This window comes from Carassius gibelio, chromosome A5 (assembly GCF_023724105.1).
Source record: "Carassius gibelio isolate Cgi1373 ecotype wild population from Czech Republic chromosome A5, carGib1.2-hapl.c, whole genome shotgun sequence".
Taxonomy (NCBI): domain Eukaryota; kingdom Metazoa; phylum Chordata; class Actinopteri; order Cypriniformes; family Cyprinidae; genus Carassius; species Carassius gibelio.
Genome location: NC_068375.1, coordinates 37,950,233 through 37,968,207, shown reverse-complemented (window position 1 = coordinate 37,968,207; position 17,975 = coordinate 37,950,233). Strand labels below are relative to the sequence as shown.

General features: G+C 34.3%; 1 protein-coding gene across 5 annotated transcripts in view; it reads right to left on the bottom strand.

Annotated features, from left to right (window-relative positions):
- Positions 1 to 17,975, bottom strand: part of LOC128014862 (ras-specific guanine nucleotide-releasing factor RalGPS1) — a 113,560-nt gene that overhangs the window by 77,265 nt on the left and 18,320 nt on the right. For all 5 annotated transcript variants that reach the window (XR_008183717.1, XR_008183716.1, XM_052598548.1 and 2 more), the window contains 4 exons: positions 16,096 to 16,200; positions 14,942 to 14,992; positions 10,783 to 10,866; positions 2,927 to 3,016 (listed from right to left, as the gene is read on the bottom strand). Coding sequence is in view for 3 of the 5 variants with exons in the window: in XM_052598548.1 (XP_052454508.1) it covers positions 2,927 to 3,016; positions 10,783 to 10,866; positions 14,942 to 14,992; positions 16,096 to 16,200 (330 nt within the window). In the remaining 2 variants the exon portion in view is untranslated. The remainder of the gene's footprint in view (positions 1 to 2,926; positions 3,017 to 10,782; positions 10,867 to 14,941; positions 14,993 to 16,095; positions 16,201 to 17,975) is intronic.

Below are 17,975 nucleotides of genomic sequence, written 5' to 3'. Positions count from 1 at the left end.
AATCATTTGAGTCAGTTTGGAAGTTTGAATGCAGTAATGCAGTAGCTCTTTCTAAGGGTATTTTTTCAAAATCCTTTTGCACATTTTATTTATGTACAGTAGTTATTTCTAGCTCAAGCAAATCCACAATCTAATAAAAGGATTTATTATTAAGGTTGCCTGTTGACTGCTGTATATAAAACCCCTTCAATATAGTTGTTGTTACATCAGGGGATGAGGCGAATCATCATCAAAAAATAAATAAATAAATAAATAACAGAAAAATATATATTTTTTGGCTATAATAGAGTACCAGCACCTCTTTTGGGCCACTTAAAGCACTGACGAGGCCTATGATCACTCCGTTCAATTGTAAGAAAACAAGCTGAGAAAAAGACTGAATCCAATATTATTATAATATTATAGCATAACTTTTTTATTTTTTTATTTTTTTGTAGGCCGGTCATTTTTGACCATGCAGACCTCAAGTGTAACATGATGGTGAAAAAAATCCCAAACAAGTACAACGATTAGAAAATAAGTTTATATATATTTTTTTGTCTTGTCTTACGCAAAAACTTGCTTTATTTTGATTAAAATTAAGACAAAAAAAATAGTAATAAAAAATATATATCTTACGCCATCGACAACAGTATCTTGAATATTTAGATACTTGTAATGACGAACAAGACAAAATACAGAAGAAAATAATTGTTTGCATTGAAAAAGTAAATTTATTTGGCAATCGCTCCCATTTTACTGGTTGCACTTTATCATGTTTTGCTATTAAGCGTAGGTAATGAAAAGTTCTCAATTCAGAAATGGTTGGGTTTCAATTTGTGAAAACACAGAGAATGCACTTCTAATGAAGCAGACATGTACTGTTGTCTGTTTGTTAGGTTAGATGATGTCACACTCAAAACTCCCATCACTGCTCTCTGATTGGACGCCATCCAAGACAGTGGCCTTCAGTGAGATACAGACCTGCTTTCATCATTAATCCTACAATGAAGACCCAACAAACTCTAGAATGATGGAGAACTGATTTGTGCTCACTTCAGCAAATTTGGCACGCCAGGATCCCGTGATGACACATGATGACTACAATCTGAGTTTTTTTTTTCAGCTTTTGTTCTGTCGTTAAATGTTCCTCTGGGATTTAGTCATGAGATTTCTGAAGGATAATATTCCAGCCGCTTCGATGACGTGGCTTGTTTTGATGTCTTTATCCAGATGAAGGGTGGGCAAACATTTGACGGAGTAATTATCAAATTCAAGATGAAAAACAAAACCAAACTCTTCGTACTGGGTGTTCAATTGCATTAAAAGTGAAGTGTGCAATTGCTGTGCCTCTAGCGGATTTCCAAAAATAATAACAAAGTTTAAGTATCAGCAAATACATCTGTGATAAAAAAGCATTTAGAGAAAATTACAAATGCAACTTTTTAAATGAATAGTTCATACAACAAATTACAACTTGCTGAATATATAAAAAAAAAAATCCCAAATGTAGATGGGTTTATTTCTTCATCAGAACAGATTTGGAGAAATTTAGTTTTGCATCACTGGATGCTCTGATGTGAATGGGTGCCGTCAGAATGAGAGTCCAAACAGCTGATAAAAACATCATGATAAACTCCAAGTGATCCACACCAATCCAGTCCATCAGTTAACATCTAGAGAAGCCAAAAGCTGCATGTTTGTAAGAAACATATAAACCATTACGATATTTGAACTTAAAACCGTCACTTCAGGCTAAAATACGAGTCCATAACCATGAATTCCTCCAGTGAAAAAGTCTCTCACATAAAAATCCACCCATATATTTGTTTAGAGCTATTTTGGCTTGTGAACATTGCGTGATTGGTGCAGATTTCTCTCCTTATTCAGACCAGATGACCTTATCGCTGGAGGAAGCATTATTATGGATCGAGGACATTGTTATCAGCTGCTTAGACTCCCATTCTGACGGCACCCATTCACTGCAGAGGATCTGTTGATGAGCACGTGATGCAATGCTTCATTTCTCCAAATCTGTTCGGATTGAAAAACAAATTCATCATTTTCTTGGAATGCCTGAGGGTGAACTATTCCTTTAAACTGTTGTAGAAGAAAGTGAGATAACCTAATTCTAATATAAATTTATACCAGCATTTAGTGCAACTGTTGCGGTCTTTAAATCAGCAAAAGCAGAAAGAACATTTCAAAGTACACCTAAATAGTGCCGGGTCATGTTTGAGGAGCTATGACCAGAAAGAGTATAAATATGAACAGTGAATAATATTTCTAAAACCGAGAACGTCTGCATATTGCAAAGAAAGTGCAAGGATCAAAATCAATAAGAGAAGCATATAAAATGATTTCCCAACCATACAGTTGCCAATGAATATGGACAAATTTATAACAAAAAATATGGGAAAAAAGTGTATTTATTAAAAACACACTCTATATATTGCAAATGTTAGCTTTGGCTTGAATTCATTAAGCACTTTGTGTAAACCAATGGAAATATGAAGGAAAACTGATGCATGCTTATATAATAAAACAAAATAATAACGCTTTGTTGATTATTTAGCGTGCAATATGACCTCATTTCAAAGCAGGAACATACTGTATTAAAATCCCTCTGTAGTAGTGCACACTAATGAGGTGAACCGTCAAAGTTAGACAAACTCACAAACATCCAGCTTTATTCTAGCACGACACGACTGGAGCGATTCAACATCATTAGTGTATGTTTCTACAGAATATCTAATCCAGACTCACTGTAAAAGCCCTGATTGTTCATTAGATCCAATTTATAATGTGCTGCCTACATAGACAGTATTTTAAGACAACATAGACGGTTCCAAAAATGTTGTCTTAAAATATAAGGCAGCACTGCATTATGGGAAATCATCACACATTATTAAATGTTGGTTTTGTAAAGAGCTGTTCATTAATGTACCTTTGCAATTTTGATGAAGTGGCTCAGGATCTCAGCACGGATCTTCAGGGTTTGAGCGGTCAGGATTTCCCGTACCAACCAGAAGCTCACCTGAAGAGATGAGGGAAATGTTTATGTGTTTTAGTAAACATGGCTGAAAACAGTTACTGTAGCATGTCATGCATTTGTGGTGCGGGATTGCTCAAAAGTTTCCACTATGATGCTAACATGCATTTATTTGCATGACTTATATTTATAAATAAATAATAATCAATTCAGATCAAAAAATGATCAAAACCAAAATATGAAAACCAGACTTAAAAAGAATGAGAGAGAAAAGCAGAGGTCAGCTGAGGTCAACTTTTCATCTGCGGTTTAAACTCATGACTCGACTGGAGTCAACCCATATCTTGTGGAAAACCCATTTCTGATAGTCAAAAACAAAAATGCTGGAAATAACGGAGATGGAGGAAAAGTGTTGTTATGTAACGAGTGAAAAATGAGTCTGTCGTTCTGATTATAATTGTACGGCAAACACAGAGCTCTGGGCGCACAGACTTCACTTGGCAGAGACTCAAAAGCAAGCAGATGCCAAACAACAATAAGAAAAAGAAAATAACTAAATTAGAAAGCAGATGAAGCCTGAGTGATTCTGACCGTAGTAAACAGTCTAAGATTTCGGCCTCAGGGAACCGTTACAACAGTCAGGTAACTAACCTCAGCAATTCCCTCAAAAGCAGCCTCGATTATATTTCACTCGAGGGGAATCAAACTCGAGAAACTATTTCATGTCTGACTAAATTGGCACTCTTGGAAAAAGTGAGTCGTAAAAAATACTGCAAGTTGTAAATGAAACAAAGATTTTAGTAATTCTTTTAACAAGAAATTACTATTTGAGTCTTTAACATTTTCTTGTTTAATTCAGTGTGTAACTTGTTGTTGAATTGACTAGCAATTCACAGTTATCTCTTTAGACACAATTTAAAAGATAAAATAATAAAAACTGTATAGACATCTAAGGTTCAATTTTAAAAGCCCACCTTCAAAGTCCACAAATGTGTACAAATGTAGTTAAAAAAAAATAAAATAAATAAAAATAATATTTTTTGCTGGTTTATCAATAATAATAATAATAATAAAAAAGGCTGAAACAGTCGATTTGTCCAAAACCAACAAATAACCGCAGACCTCTCCAAGGAACAGTAAATATATCAGCAAACTAGGAATATATGGACTGAAGCGTCCAAGCAAAAGATGTCTTTTCCATCGACCCTCAGGAAATCAAAGCTTCCACAACACGATGGAGAAAAAGGGCACCATACATTTTGGCCCCTGACTTCCATCCTTAAAAGAAGACATTAAACTGATCAAGCACACAAAGCTTTAGAATTAAAATCTAAGAATATTTCATAAATCCTGAGCTGCCTTGAATGTCATGGATGTATTTACTGAGTGTTAAACTATGGGGGACTTCAGAAAGATGGCAGCATCATTATGTTGTTTTAACTCAGAGATTAGCAAGTCTAATAATAAAATCTATCGCAATCTTTGTCGCATTATATGCCAATAGTGGCAGCTCAAACATAGGCAAATAAAAACACTTTATATATATATATATATGTGTGAGTGTGTGTTTCTTTTCCCCAAAGATGTCATGGCTGTAATTTCATTTTGGTTCTTAACAAACTTTTATTCTGCCATCTCGGATTTTAAGACCCTATATGGTTCAATTTCTGAGAAAAACGTTATGGTTCAATTCCAAAGAATAGAAAAATAAAAGTAGTGTGAGCCAGAAAAAAAAAGCTTTTTGGCTTGTTCAATATCACCCCCTCAATAATGAATCATATAAAAAACAATACCCTGTGCAAATCCTGACAAAATTGTCAAACTACTCCTCCTTCGTTTCATAAATGTTAACAGACACTCTGGTGTCATCTTTATTAAGATAAACAGGCAACGTTTGAGTCATAGTCAATGAGTTATGATCTAAAGAAAACTAGCTTCAAAGATGTTGGCCAGAAAGTCAAGTTTTCCAGCAATTGTAGGGAACAGAGCAAGTATATCATAGTTTATATAGCAGCTGTGTTAGGTTAAAATATATGAATGTGCAATGATGTCATAGCCTATAGCTTATTATCAAATCATTTACACATTATAAGAGCTCTGGTAGGTTTAGAAACGGGGCACAGAGCTTACATTTCTTGGCTCGGAGATGATGGTTCTTTTTCCAAAGTGGTTGTAAAGTGGGCTTTACCACAGCTTAGAGCTGTGACCCCTTCACGAGAGAGGGTGAGCTCATCTGGTTCATTCCTACCCATAATGCCTTCAAAACGGCTCTGAAAGCTTCTGTTCCCAGTCTATAAATAATAAACTGGCAAACAGCGCTACAATGTTTTGAAGGCCGAAGTTTCTGCTCAGTTGCCATGATGATGGAGCACAGTGTTTCCATGTCCAGTTCCTGCTCACCTGATTTCACTAAAAATACAGAGCTGATTTATTACATGCATAAACTCTACGAGATATTTAGCAGAGCTCTTGAGTAGAGCTGTTTGACTTTTCCTGAAAAAAAAACATGATTTTGATTTATGATTTAATTATACTCGTTTGCAAGCCTGCACAATACAGACAGAATTTTGTAATAATTTAACAATATGGGTATAATAATAATAATAATAATAATTATTGCTACTATGAAACATAAATATAAACATTACTTAATTTACCATAGAATTAAAATAATATAAATAAAAAAAATAATATAGTAATTTATCAAATAAAATTTAAATTTACATTCCTGTGCTAGTTTGCGGACCTGCAAAATTTGGCCAAAATGTTGTGATTATATATGAATACAGATTTAATAATAATAATAATAATTGTATTAGTATTATATATTCAAAGAAATAACAAAAAACCTTTTTGTTGTTGTTACTACTAATACATAAAAATATAAAAAAATGCTACAAAGTAAATACACATTACTATTGTTATATTTCACTGTAAAATAAAAATGTAATATTTAATAAAAGTAATATAATAATTATTTTATTTTATATCAGGAACTGAGCCTCTGAGATGCTGAAAACACAGGTGAATCATTACCTGCTTGCATGCAAATTAACACATGCTTGACTCTGAAACGCAGCACATTTATTTAATTAAATACATTTTAATAATTCACATTAAACGTTTATTTCTGTGAACTCATATTAAGGTTTCATTTTTATTAATCATGCAGCCTTGCTTGAACACGGAAAACGCGTCACCCCGATGCCTCAAATGATGCAGATGAAGTGACCAGCCAATGTGTAACAATAGAGTTAGAGGTTTGTTTAAATCACTGTGTAACAAGAGCAATGCAATAGTGATGCTTGATTTCACATATACAATTATGCATATATAAATATATGAAACATTCAAAACTGCTCACTCTCTAAACACTACATGAAACAAGAGGCATTGTTTAAAGCAAACACACACTTGGGTGGCCAAGAAATGTGGCTCAAAGCCACTCCATCTTTCCGAAGGTCTGGAAGCCAGCTCATCATGTTCGGCTTAATGATGTCATAAAACCAACAACGCCGAGAGCCAAGACAGAAGGAACTGACACGCTAAGATCATTTCAAAGGGAAAATGTGCAGCGGGGAACCTGATACATTTATGTAACTTCCACAAACTCCTGGCTCAGAAGCTAGAACAAATTGTCTCATTACACATGTGTTATAATTGTAAAAGTGGGTCATCTACTGTCTGCTTTATAGTACTTTCATGAAATCTTGAATATGAAAAATTAGGACAGTTAATCTGATTAGGTTTCGGATTTAAAGAGAAAGATTTAAAATCAAATGAACTTCAGGCTCAAACTTCATAAATAAGCAGAACTGGAAGCACTGCATAGAAACCGCAAGTTTAGTTGAGATTAATTTATGGCCAAATGTTTCAAATTTTCTTAAAACCAAACTTCCTTCTGGTTTTATAATGAATGGTTCCTTAAGCATTTCAATCCAACAGCATCACCACATTTGAATAACAAACAACATTTTAAATGTCAAAACTCATTCTGTGAACAAAACTGATTCACAAATCTTTCTTATGAGGCATGCGAGTGGAGACTGGAGAGAAAAGGCCCCATGCATTTGCACACAAAAAAATAACTCCCTGGCAGAAATACTGTTTAAAAAAAATAAAAATTTGTGGATAATTTTGACATGTCACCTCATACTATATGGAAAAACTTTGAATCATAGTGTTTTCATTTACAAGATACATTTCAACATGATGAATTAAAACAAATAATTGTTTAAAGGAATGCTTCACCAAAAAAATTAAATGAGTGTTTCTTCATCTCATTGCATCACTTGCTCACCAATGGATCCTCTGCAGTGAATGGGTGCCGTCAGAATGAGAGTCCAAAAAGCTGATTAAAACGTCACAATAATCCACAGGTAACCCACACCACTCCATTCCACCAGTTTACATCTGGTGAAGCAATAAACTTTGTGTTTGTAAGAAACAAATCAAAGTCGAGTCAACAAAGTCTGCTTTATTTAAATTCTTCCACATGTACAGCAGATACATACAGAGAAATGAAATAGCGTTACTCTCAGACCCTTGGTGCATACAGATAACACCTAACACTAACAGTAGACATAATCCAGATAAATACAGTTATATATATATACAGTACAGACCAAAAGTTTGGACACACTTTCTCATTCAAAGAGTTTTCTTTATTTTCATGACTATGAAAATTGTAGATTCACACTGAAGGCATCAAAACTATGAATTAACACATGTGGAATTATTTATGGAATCATATACATAACAAAAAAGTGTGAAACAGCTGAAAATATGTCATATTGTAGGTTCTTCAAAGTAGCCACCTTTTACTTTGATTACTGCTTTGCACACTCTTGGCATTCTCTTGATGAGCTTCAAGAGGAAGTCACCTGAAATGGTCTTCCAACAGTCTTGAAGGAGTTCCCCGAGAGATGCTTAGCACTTGTTGGCCCTTTTGCCTTCTGTCTGCGGTCCAGCTCACCCCTAAACCATCTGGATTGGGTTCAGGTCCGGTGACTGTGGAGGCCAGGTCATCTGGCGCAGTACCCCATCACTCTCCTTCTTGGTCAAATAGCCCTTGATGCCTTCAGTGTGACTCGACAATTTTCATAGTCATGAAAATAAAGAAAACTCTTTGAATGAGAAGGTGTGTCCAAACTTTTGGTCTGTACTGTATATATAGTACAGTTATATATCATACACACACTCACACACACACACACACACACACACACACACACACACACACAAACAACCGAAACGATATACAAATAATGAATTTGTAAAAAAATAAAAGAAAGACAGAAAAGGTGGCATAAGGCACATGGCAGTTAAGAGTGCAAACCACTGATAAGCAAACTGTAGATACAGTATAATGTGCAAAAAGTGTAGTGCAAAAAGAGCTTTTAAGTTTGTTAAAGTGATAAATAGCTAAAGAGCTCAGAGAACAGTCTTTAATTAAACAGTCAAAGATGTAGTTTGCAGTACAATGCTGAATGAGGTAGTGAGCAGTCTAATGCTGCACAAAGTGACTGGTGCAGGTCTGTGTGTGTGTGTGTATTTGGGAGGGGGGAGTAGAAGGGGAGTGGAATGGTCCTTTGGTAAAACCTTTTTTTTTTTTTTTTTTTACCTCAACCAGCATTGTACTGCAAATGCCTCGCTTCTGTAGTTTGTCTCATCTCTTTTGCTATGAGACCCACCACAGTCGTGTCATCCGCAAACTTAATAAAGAGGTTGGAGTTGTGTGACGGTGTGCAGTCATGGGTCAGCAGAGTGAAGAAGAGGGGGCTCAGCACACATCCTTGGGGGGCCCCAGTGTTCAGTGTGAATGTGTTGCTGCTGACCCGTACTGCCTGAGGTCAGAAAGTCTGTTGAGGGATGATTGTGTTGAACGCAGAACTGAAGTCTATGAACATATGAGTCCTTTTTGTCTATATGTGTGAGTGCTGAGTGGACGGTAGCTGCGATGGCATCATCAGTTGAGCATTGGACCGATATGCAAACTGGAATCGGTCCAGGGAGCGGGTGGGGGGTTGCAGACTTGATATGGTGCATGACTAGCCGTTCAAAGCACTTAATGATAATAGGAGTCATTGAAGCAGGATGGAGAGGGCTTCTTTGGGACTGGAATGATGGTGGTAGTCTTGAAACATGTGGGAACAACAGCCTGACTAAGTGAGATGTTGAAAATGTCTGAGAAGACTTCAGTGAGTTGTGCTGCACAGTCTCTCAGTACATGACCAGGGATGTGGTCAGGACCCGGTGGAGTCTTCTGTGCAGTGATGCTTCTGGCTAACCACCAATAAGACCACCATTAAGACCATTTTATCTTCAAAACGTTCTGGCTAAAATACAAGTCCTCTATCCATAATGTTACTTTCTCCAATGAAAAATTAATCTGGTCTGAATCAGGAGAGAAATCTGCATAGTTCAAGCACTGTTTACAAGCAAAACTGTGGGTGGATTTTGATGTGAGAGAACAGAGGATGGACTTTTTCCCTGGAGGAAGCGTTATTATGGATTAAGGACTTTTAAAGAGAATCAACTTTTTAAAATTAAAACATCTTAAGATAGATTGGTTTCTTAAAAAACATGAAGCGTTTGGCAACTTAAGACATTAATTGATGGACTGGAGTGGTGTGGGTTACTTGTGGATTATTCTGATGTTATTATCAGCTGTCTGACTCTCATTCTGACGGCACCCATTCACTGAAGAGGATCCAGAGGTGAGCAAGTGATACAATGCTACATTTCTCCAAATCTGATGAAGAAACAAACTCATCTACATCTTGGATAGCCTGAGTGTATTTATTTAATTGTTTTTTTTGGGGGGTGAACTATTCGTTTAAGCGCAAAAACAACTCAGTCATGTTAATAATTTCTCACATGTATCTTGAGTCAAGATGGTAAATGAGTTGTTGGAGTGATAATTTATTAAAACAGCATGTGCTCTATCTCAGCAACATACGAGATGTCAAGATGAATGTTAATGTAACAGCACAGCAATGCTTGGCCAACCACACATCTCTAGTTTTCCTTAAATTGGAGAAAAGAGTTGGAAAATTTGGAGCTTGAAGAGGAAAGGATGTCTGCCCATGTGAGAGCTGTTAACAGTATTTCCAGCACATATTAAGTCTTAAAGCTGTGAGCCATCAGGTTGATAATGGTTTTATGGCACAGTTCGCTGTCTGCTGGCACAATATCAACTACATCCCAGCCAAAATCACACTTTATATACATTACATCTGGAAAATGAAATGAATATATAAATGAATAAGTGTAGCATTTCACTGGGATGACAACTAGGGTCGAACAATGCCTCCATCATATCAGTATCAGTGTTTATTAAGAGGTCTGTTTCAGTCTGATACTGGGCCATTGTTACAAGATGATTTAATTGTTTTAAATGATTCAGTTTTCTAACTTAAGATTACAACACAGTTATATATTTATACAACTACACATTTTTATTTGATTCTTGATTTTGTTTGAAGCATATGCAATATAATATGATATAATTTAATAATACATTATATATATAATATATATATTCTATAATATAATGTTTTATTTTTTTGTGCACCACTAGTGACAATAGTAGAATTAATTAAGAATTAATTAATTAATTAATTACAGAACCTAATGCAACATAAATACAAATAATAAAATAAAAATTAATACATTTGAATAAAACAATTATTTTAAATTAAAAAAATAAATAAAACTTAAAATAAAAAACATAATACACCATAATAAAAATAATATATATAAAATAAATAAAAAACATAATAAAAAAATAAACAAATAATCAGTCTTACCTGGTTGAACCTCCGTGTGATGGCAACAACATTAGGAGCCAAACTGTGTTTCTCCTTTTTGTTCCAGCCACAGCTAGAAAGCTCCTACAACACACCAGATACAAACAACCATGATTAAGACAGCAAATACAGACAATTTGGATTTAATTCTATCGTTAAGATTTAATCTTTTAAACCTCCTGTGGTTTAAAAGTGCTTTTTTTAATGACCGAGAGCCATAGGAAGCACTAACATACAGTGCCTCTGAATGACAGCAGGCCTTTAAGAGGAAGAATTATTACACTGGAGAGCCCTTTTATTTATAAACCAAGTTTAACCAAACCCTAAATTAAGTGTTGATTTCTTTCAGCTTTGTGTAAGACCTCAAGTTTCCTCCGTCAATCAATAATTATGTAGATTGTCTGGATTCGAACACTCAACTCCATTAGCTAAAGCATAGATTTGGATTAATAACTGATTTGGGAATCACTGCAGGTCTGCTCTTTTTTTTTTTTTTTTTGCATGGATCATACAATCAGATTTTTTATTATGGCATACAAACAAAAGATGTGTTGAAAAGGCTTTAGTCTGCACTGACTTAAATAAATAAACATTTGAAGCCAAACATATGCTGTCTAATGAGACACACATGCGTGATATAAAAAATATGTACAATTAAAACCTCTCATATTGAGAATTGCTGAATATTTTATATTCTTTTCTAAAATCTTCATGCAATTTCCTAAAACCATAAATAAAAGTTTTCAAAGCCGCTTGGGGGAGATTGGGCCTTTTAAAAGACATTCAAGTCAGTGATGAAAAAAATAATAATAATAAAAAGACCAAAAAGGTCATGTGAAAGACCAAAAGTCGTGTTTTTGAGATCGATCGATCAAGGTCAAACACAGTCATTTAAACATGACACTTCTTGTCCTACATAGTTTACTTAATCAGTTTTTTAAACAAACACACGCTTTTCATTCAAATATAACATTTGCTATAGGTTATCATTCAAGAATATCATTCAATAAAAAAAATATATTTTTTTATAATAGACACACACACACTACATACGGTGATGAATATTTGGAGATGTTAAATGTTTATCATTGTAATAATAAAAAAAAAAAAAATTTGCATTACGGTACTTGTTTTTTTCTCATTGCTGTAATACAAATAACAATTATTCTGTCTGGAAAAATTTATTAATCAGCACAAATTAAATTCAGTACAGCAAATACTATTCTGAATCGGGCTAAGAAGATCATGAAAAAAAAACTAAGAAAAAGAAATCAAATAAAAAATTTATCTCGAAATAGGCTTCATTTATTTGTTCAAAATTAATTTTCTTTTGATTTTCTTTTCTTTTCCCTGGCATAGTAAAAGGTTTACTTTTTTTATGGCTTGTATAAATAAGTTATATTATTTATTTATCTATACATTCTACTTATTTACTTCTAGTGTGATTTTATTTTTGTAATAAATAATGAAATAAAATGCAAATCCCTCTCATCACATTTTATAATAAATGTTTACGTTTGCATGTGAGAAAATTGTAAGTAAAGATTGGGTGTGCAACTGGATATAGTTCAGAAGTTGAAAAACTTTTGTTTAAGGCTGTTACCATCACCACTGATGGCAAGTCATGATTTTCTGCAATTACAAACTACATCTTTTCCCTTTTTTCAAGGTAATTTCCTTCATTATCTCACTCGTTTGCATGGAAAGTGGTGACGGTCAGAGGTTGCGAGACGGTCAGACTTTACGTCAGCCTCCTTTACAGCACAAGTTTTATCAGTGAAGCTCATTTCGAGTCAGACCACAAACACTTATAGATTACTCGCTTCAGCCAAGACTTAACACGAGTAAAAGAGGAGGCAAAGATGGCAAAAGCAGACACACAGCTGGAGGTGGTTACCTCTTTTCCTTTGCATTAGCGGAAAGTCTGCTTTCGGGAGGGCCAGAGGTCACGCAACTCTGAGGAACGGCGTTAAGTGTCAGGAAAGGAATAATGTGCAATTTCAAAGTGGCTTTTACATCTGAATTCAGGACAATCATCACAACTATCATGATAGTAACTCCTTCTTCCTGCCAAATCTGCTGTTTGGGTGTTTTTCCAGTGCTTTGTTAAACTAGTTTCCATTAAACAGGTTAATTAACTTTAATTACAGTTAAAATCCCACAAAAATGCACTAATCAAGAGGAGTCCTTGTAGAATTAAATCTAGTTTATAACTGCGCTGCTCAGCTGAAAAGTGAGAAACAGACCAGCTAAGGCTAGGAAACAAGCTTAGGCTGGTATAAGACATTCCTCTCACACACTTTCAAACATGCAAAAGACTGAACGTCTGAAAATGTGATTACAAACATACACGGAGAAGTAGACATTACAGGATCTTAAAGACCCGTTCCAAAAAAATAAAAAATGATAAACAGCCATCAGAACTTGCGCAGTATGTTAATACCTAAATCACACACAGACCTTGTCTATATGCACATGTTTTTGTGGAAGAGGGACAAAAAACCTTAGAATTGTTTCCGTCTAAAACTTTACAGACCGAAACGAAGCCCTTGCATTTATTTGTGTAACTTAAATGTCTGAGTTACAGGATGTGCTAAACGTGAACGGTCAGCGTGATCGGCTTCACATGCGCATGTTCTTCTCATGTAAAACATCGTCTTGTGTGTTCCCTCAGTGTTTAGAGCTGACCTGTATTTATTAACAAATGCATTTTATGCACTAAAATAATAATTAACCAAGTAAAGCCTGACATATCAAACAGTAGTCTGAAATAAAACGAAAAAAAAAAAAGGTATTCTTGTTCAAAGCATACATGTGTCCATGCACACAAAATGTTTACCGGGTCTGCAATGCAATTTTAATTTTAACTGGAGAACACAAAGAACTCAAAGAAATAGTAAAAGAGAGTGACTGGAAATGTGACCAATCATCATGCAGGTCTGAATGAAATGAAATAAAATAAATTAAATTATTCTTTAAAAAAAAAGTGTACAAATGTATGTTTTTTTGTGTGGCAAAAATAGTGAGTTCTCACTCCACATCTCCCATGTGTTATAAGATGATATTTAAATACTTAGTTTATGATCAAAGCTTTGTAGTTTCAAAACAAATAATAAATGCAATGCATTGCAATAGAATGATGATATATTATTTGGAAATATTATTAATAACATTTAAGCTATTCTTATGTTTACTTTATAAAAATCTGAAAAGATTTCACCGCAAACAAACACATGAAGCACAAAGCTGAAGGTGGAGGTTTTTATACTTATACTAAAAAGCCTTTTACTTGCTAAAAAGTATAACGATCAATCAGACGACAGAAGGCATGTAGTTGATTGTGTAAAGCAGGATTTTTCAGCAAAGTTTTGATCATGTTTATCATTTGGAAGCATATGATACAGCAGGCTTTATAGGGTTAAACTGAACAACTCGAAGTTTTCAGACACAACTAACCAGTCTAAAACATTGCATGTACAGCAGTGCATCGTTTAGGTGCTTCATAACCCGTCTGAAGTGAGCATTAGTGAAAGGAGAGCTGGTAAAACTAATGACAGCGGGTCACAGGTCATCTCATCCATCATCCAGCAGCATGTTTTCCAGCAGTTTTACATCATGCTCGGAGGAAAAATTGCCTTCTCGCTGCGGTCACTATGGCACAGATAATCAACTGATAGCGAAATGTTATTCTCTTCCCCAAACAGTTTATAAACATCCCTAATGAGAAACTGCCAGACTGTTGGAATATTCTGCCAAGGCGTTTAATTCACAAAGTCTGCGTTTCCAGTACGGCGCATCTGACAGTCTGAACACACGCAATCAAAACAATGGCTGTTAGTTATTAGCACCAGGACCAAGATAGTAGCATGAATAATAAAACAAGTGATTAACTCATCCATTATAGTATTAACACAGAGGGAAATACACACTCCTCTCATATGCGACAATGAAGTAATCCTGGTTAAAGCATACATGTGTCCATGTGGATTACATTTTTACACTGTCTGCATTACAAGATTCTTGTTAAATGGATAATACTGGGATTATGTGACCAATCATCATCCAGGACTGACCAAAAACGGCTATAATGCAACAGTGTAATGACATGAAGTGTTTTCTCTATTCTGCAAGGCTAATAATAATGTGACCTGTGTCTTACCTCTGGCTGTATGGCCTTAAACACAGGGGCGTCCATCAGGGTAATTTGGCTCTGAGAAACAAAGACAGAAATAAAATTGGTTCGTGTTTTTATCACTCAAATTGAAAGTGATTAATGACAGCCATGAGCTCATTTTCCAGCACTGAGTTACTGTGTACAGTATGGGCAAGGACAAAATTAATGAAAACAATTCATCATAAAAATTCTTGTGTTCCTTCAAAGTTCCTTACAAGTCTAAATAAGACCTTGATGCAAGTGAATTGAGTAATAGTAATAGTTTCAAATCCCACAGTCAGGTCCTACTGTAAATCACCAGAGCATTCAGGTTCTTAAGCATTATATATCATCAGATCTATTCCAAGCTGATTTTAATGTGTTATAAATGCACTCCAGATCCAAAGACCGTTCTGAAAAGAAGGAAAGCATCACATGTATACTGTTGTTTATAAATATATGTTGTCTATAAATAAACAAACACACAAATAAATAAGTATACACAAACACACACTTTATCCGTAAGTAATCAGAAAGTTTCAAAGTGCTATATATATATAATATTAAAAAAATACTAAAATGTATTAAAACCAACTAAAATATATATATACACACACATACATACACACAAATACATATCCATATATAATACTTATACAATATTTCTGCTGCTAAAAAAAAATAAAAATTAAAAATTAAACAGAAAAAATAAAATGTAACATTCATTAAAATGTAAGATTCATTCAAAAAAAAAAAATACAAAAACATATTAAAAACAAAGAAAAGAATACATTATTATTTTATTTAGTTTAAAATTAATAATAATTAACATTACAAACCTAATTATGCAAAAAGAAGAAGAAAATATTTTTTTCTTTTTTAATTTAATTTAATCTCGTCTCCACTGGCTGAAAAGTGCCCAAAACTCTTATAAAACCAGCTGACAGACCAGCTTGACCAGGACAAGAGATCACTGGTTAAAACAACATCAAACTCCACAGAACAGCACAGCTAGTTTGTGTCCACAGGGATGTGGTGCGAGAGATTATATGCTGTTCTGTAAAGACTGCATCATTACAGAACAGGACAAACGATGTAGATCCGTCTTATTTTTACACCTGAGAATGCATCAATTTCAACACTGACACAGTTTTACTCACTGCAAACTCCTCTGGTGTCACTTTCAGCACATCGAACACGACAGCATCGTAGCTCTTCACGTAGTCAGCGCTCGGGCCGTCCACAGACACAGAGCTGTCACTTCCCTGAATATGAGAAAGAGACCAATATGTCAAGCATGAATTATTACAGATGCTCATAAACCCAAGAACAATTAGAGAGAAGAGAGGAAAGCAGGGATGCAAGAAATGACTATTCATAAACTAATTGTGCTGTCTGGGGTTTCATCTGTGATAATGGCTGTATATTATCCCTCTGTTATTCTTGTGTGGCGCTCATGTATTGACCATCAGCCACAGTTGAACCGATCGTAAAAATAAAAAGAATCAGCACAGTTCTTTCCATGGAAAAGAGAAGTAGTCGGGTCAGCGTGAGGTTCTCATGGCAGACGTGGTCTATGTTTCTCAGCAGAACTCTGGAAAAACCATGAAAACGTTCCTGGATCTTTGATCGGATGATAACAGTATCTGCATGAGGACACGTCTGAGAGCACACAGGCAAGCGTCTTATGATCTTATGCACTGGATGTGCAAATGTCCAAAAACTAAATAATAAAATTAAAAAGAGACGAGTCTTACCAAAAGAAGTACCACGGCCTAACCATAAAAATGCACAATGGAAAACCGAGGTTTGGACACGATCATGGATTTTATTGGACTTAAATTGATCAGAAGTGACAGTAAAGACATTCACGTTTTAAATAAATGCTAAATTTCCACAAAAATACAATATAACATTGATAATAATTTGAAATATTTCTTAAGCCGCAAATCAGTATATTACAATGGTTTCTGAAGACTGGAGGAATGATGCTGAAAATACAGCTTTGATCACAGGAATAAATTACATTTTTAAATATATACAGATAGAAAATAGGATATTAAAAAAAATTGTACTGTATATTTCATAAATACATAAACGCATCCTTGGTGAGCAAAAGAGACTTTTTTCAAAAACATTACACAGTCTCAACAAACCCAAAACTAGGGTTTTCAATGGAATCACATTTATAACATTTAATCATTCTAACTACAACCCCAAAATGCAGAAAAGTTGGGACGTTTTGTAAAATATAATAACAATCTAAGATTTGTGGGTTGTTAACTGCCTTTTACCTTCATTTAATTGACAAAAGGTACAATTAGAAAGATTGTCAATGTTTTCACTGATCAACCCAAACGTATTTTGTAAATATAAACCATTTTTAATTCTTTTGCATTTACATTTGGTCATTTAACAGATGCTTTGATCCAAAGCAGCTTACAAACTAACAAATAATAATAAATAATAAAAGGGAATACAAGTAGATAATAGGCAAAGAATACAGAACGCTATGTTAGAGATAGATATTAATAGATAGATTATATATTATATTAATAGATGGATAGAAAATGTTTATTTCTCCTACAGATGTTTTTGCCATCGTTTGCTCAGTGTGATAAACTTCTTCTGCAGACTCCCAAGATTATCTACAGTGTGACTGAAATTATGTTAATGATGCAATTTTGTGTGCTTCAGTAATTTATATGGATTTTTAATTAATCGTATGTGTTAACATATACAGTATAATTTCTCATAAAAATGAGATTTAGTATAATCTAGTGTAGTTTAATATTTCAAATTAGCTTTTTTTTTTTCATTTTAAAGTTTTAGTAATGTTGTGAGTTTTTGAGAAAAAAAAAAAGTAGTTTCCTTTTTAGTAAAGAAAATGCCTGTATAGCTTTTATTTATTTTTATTGCTGTTTTAGTTTGAGATTTTTTAGCATAACGTTAAACTAAATGAAAATGAGAAAAGGTGCTTTGGCAACAAAGTCGTCCTATTCAGAAAACATTAGTTATTTCAAGTAATGAAAACTATTTT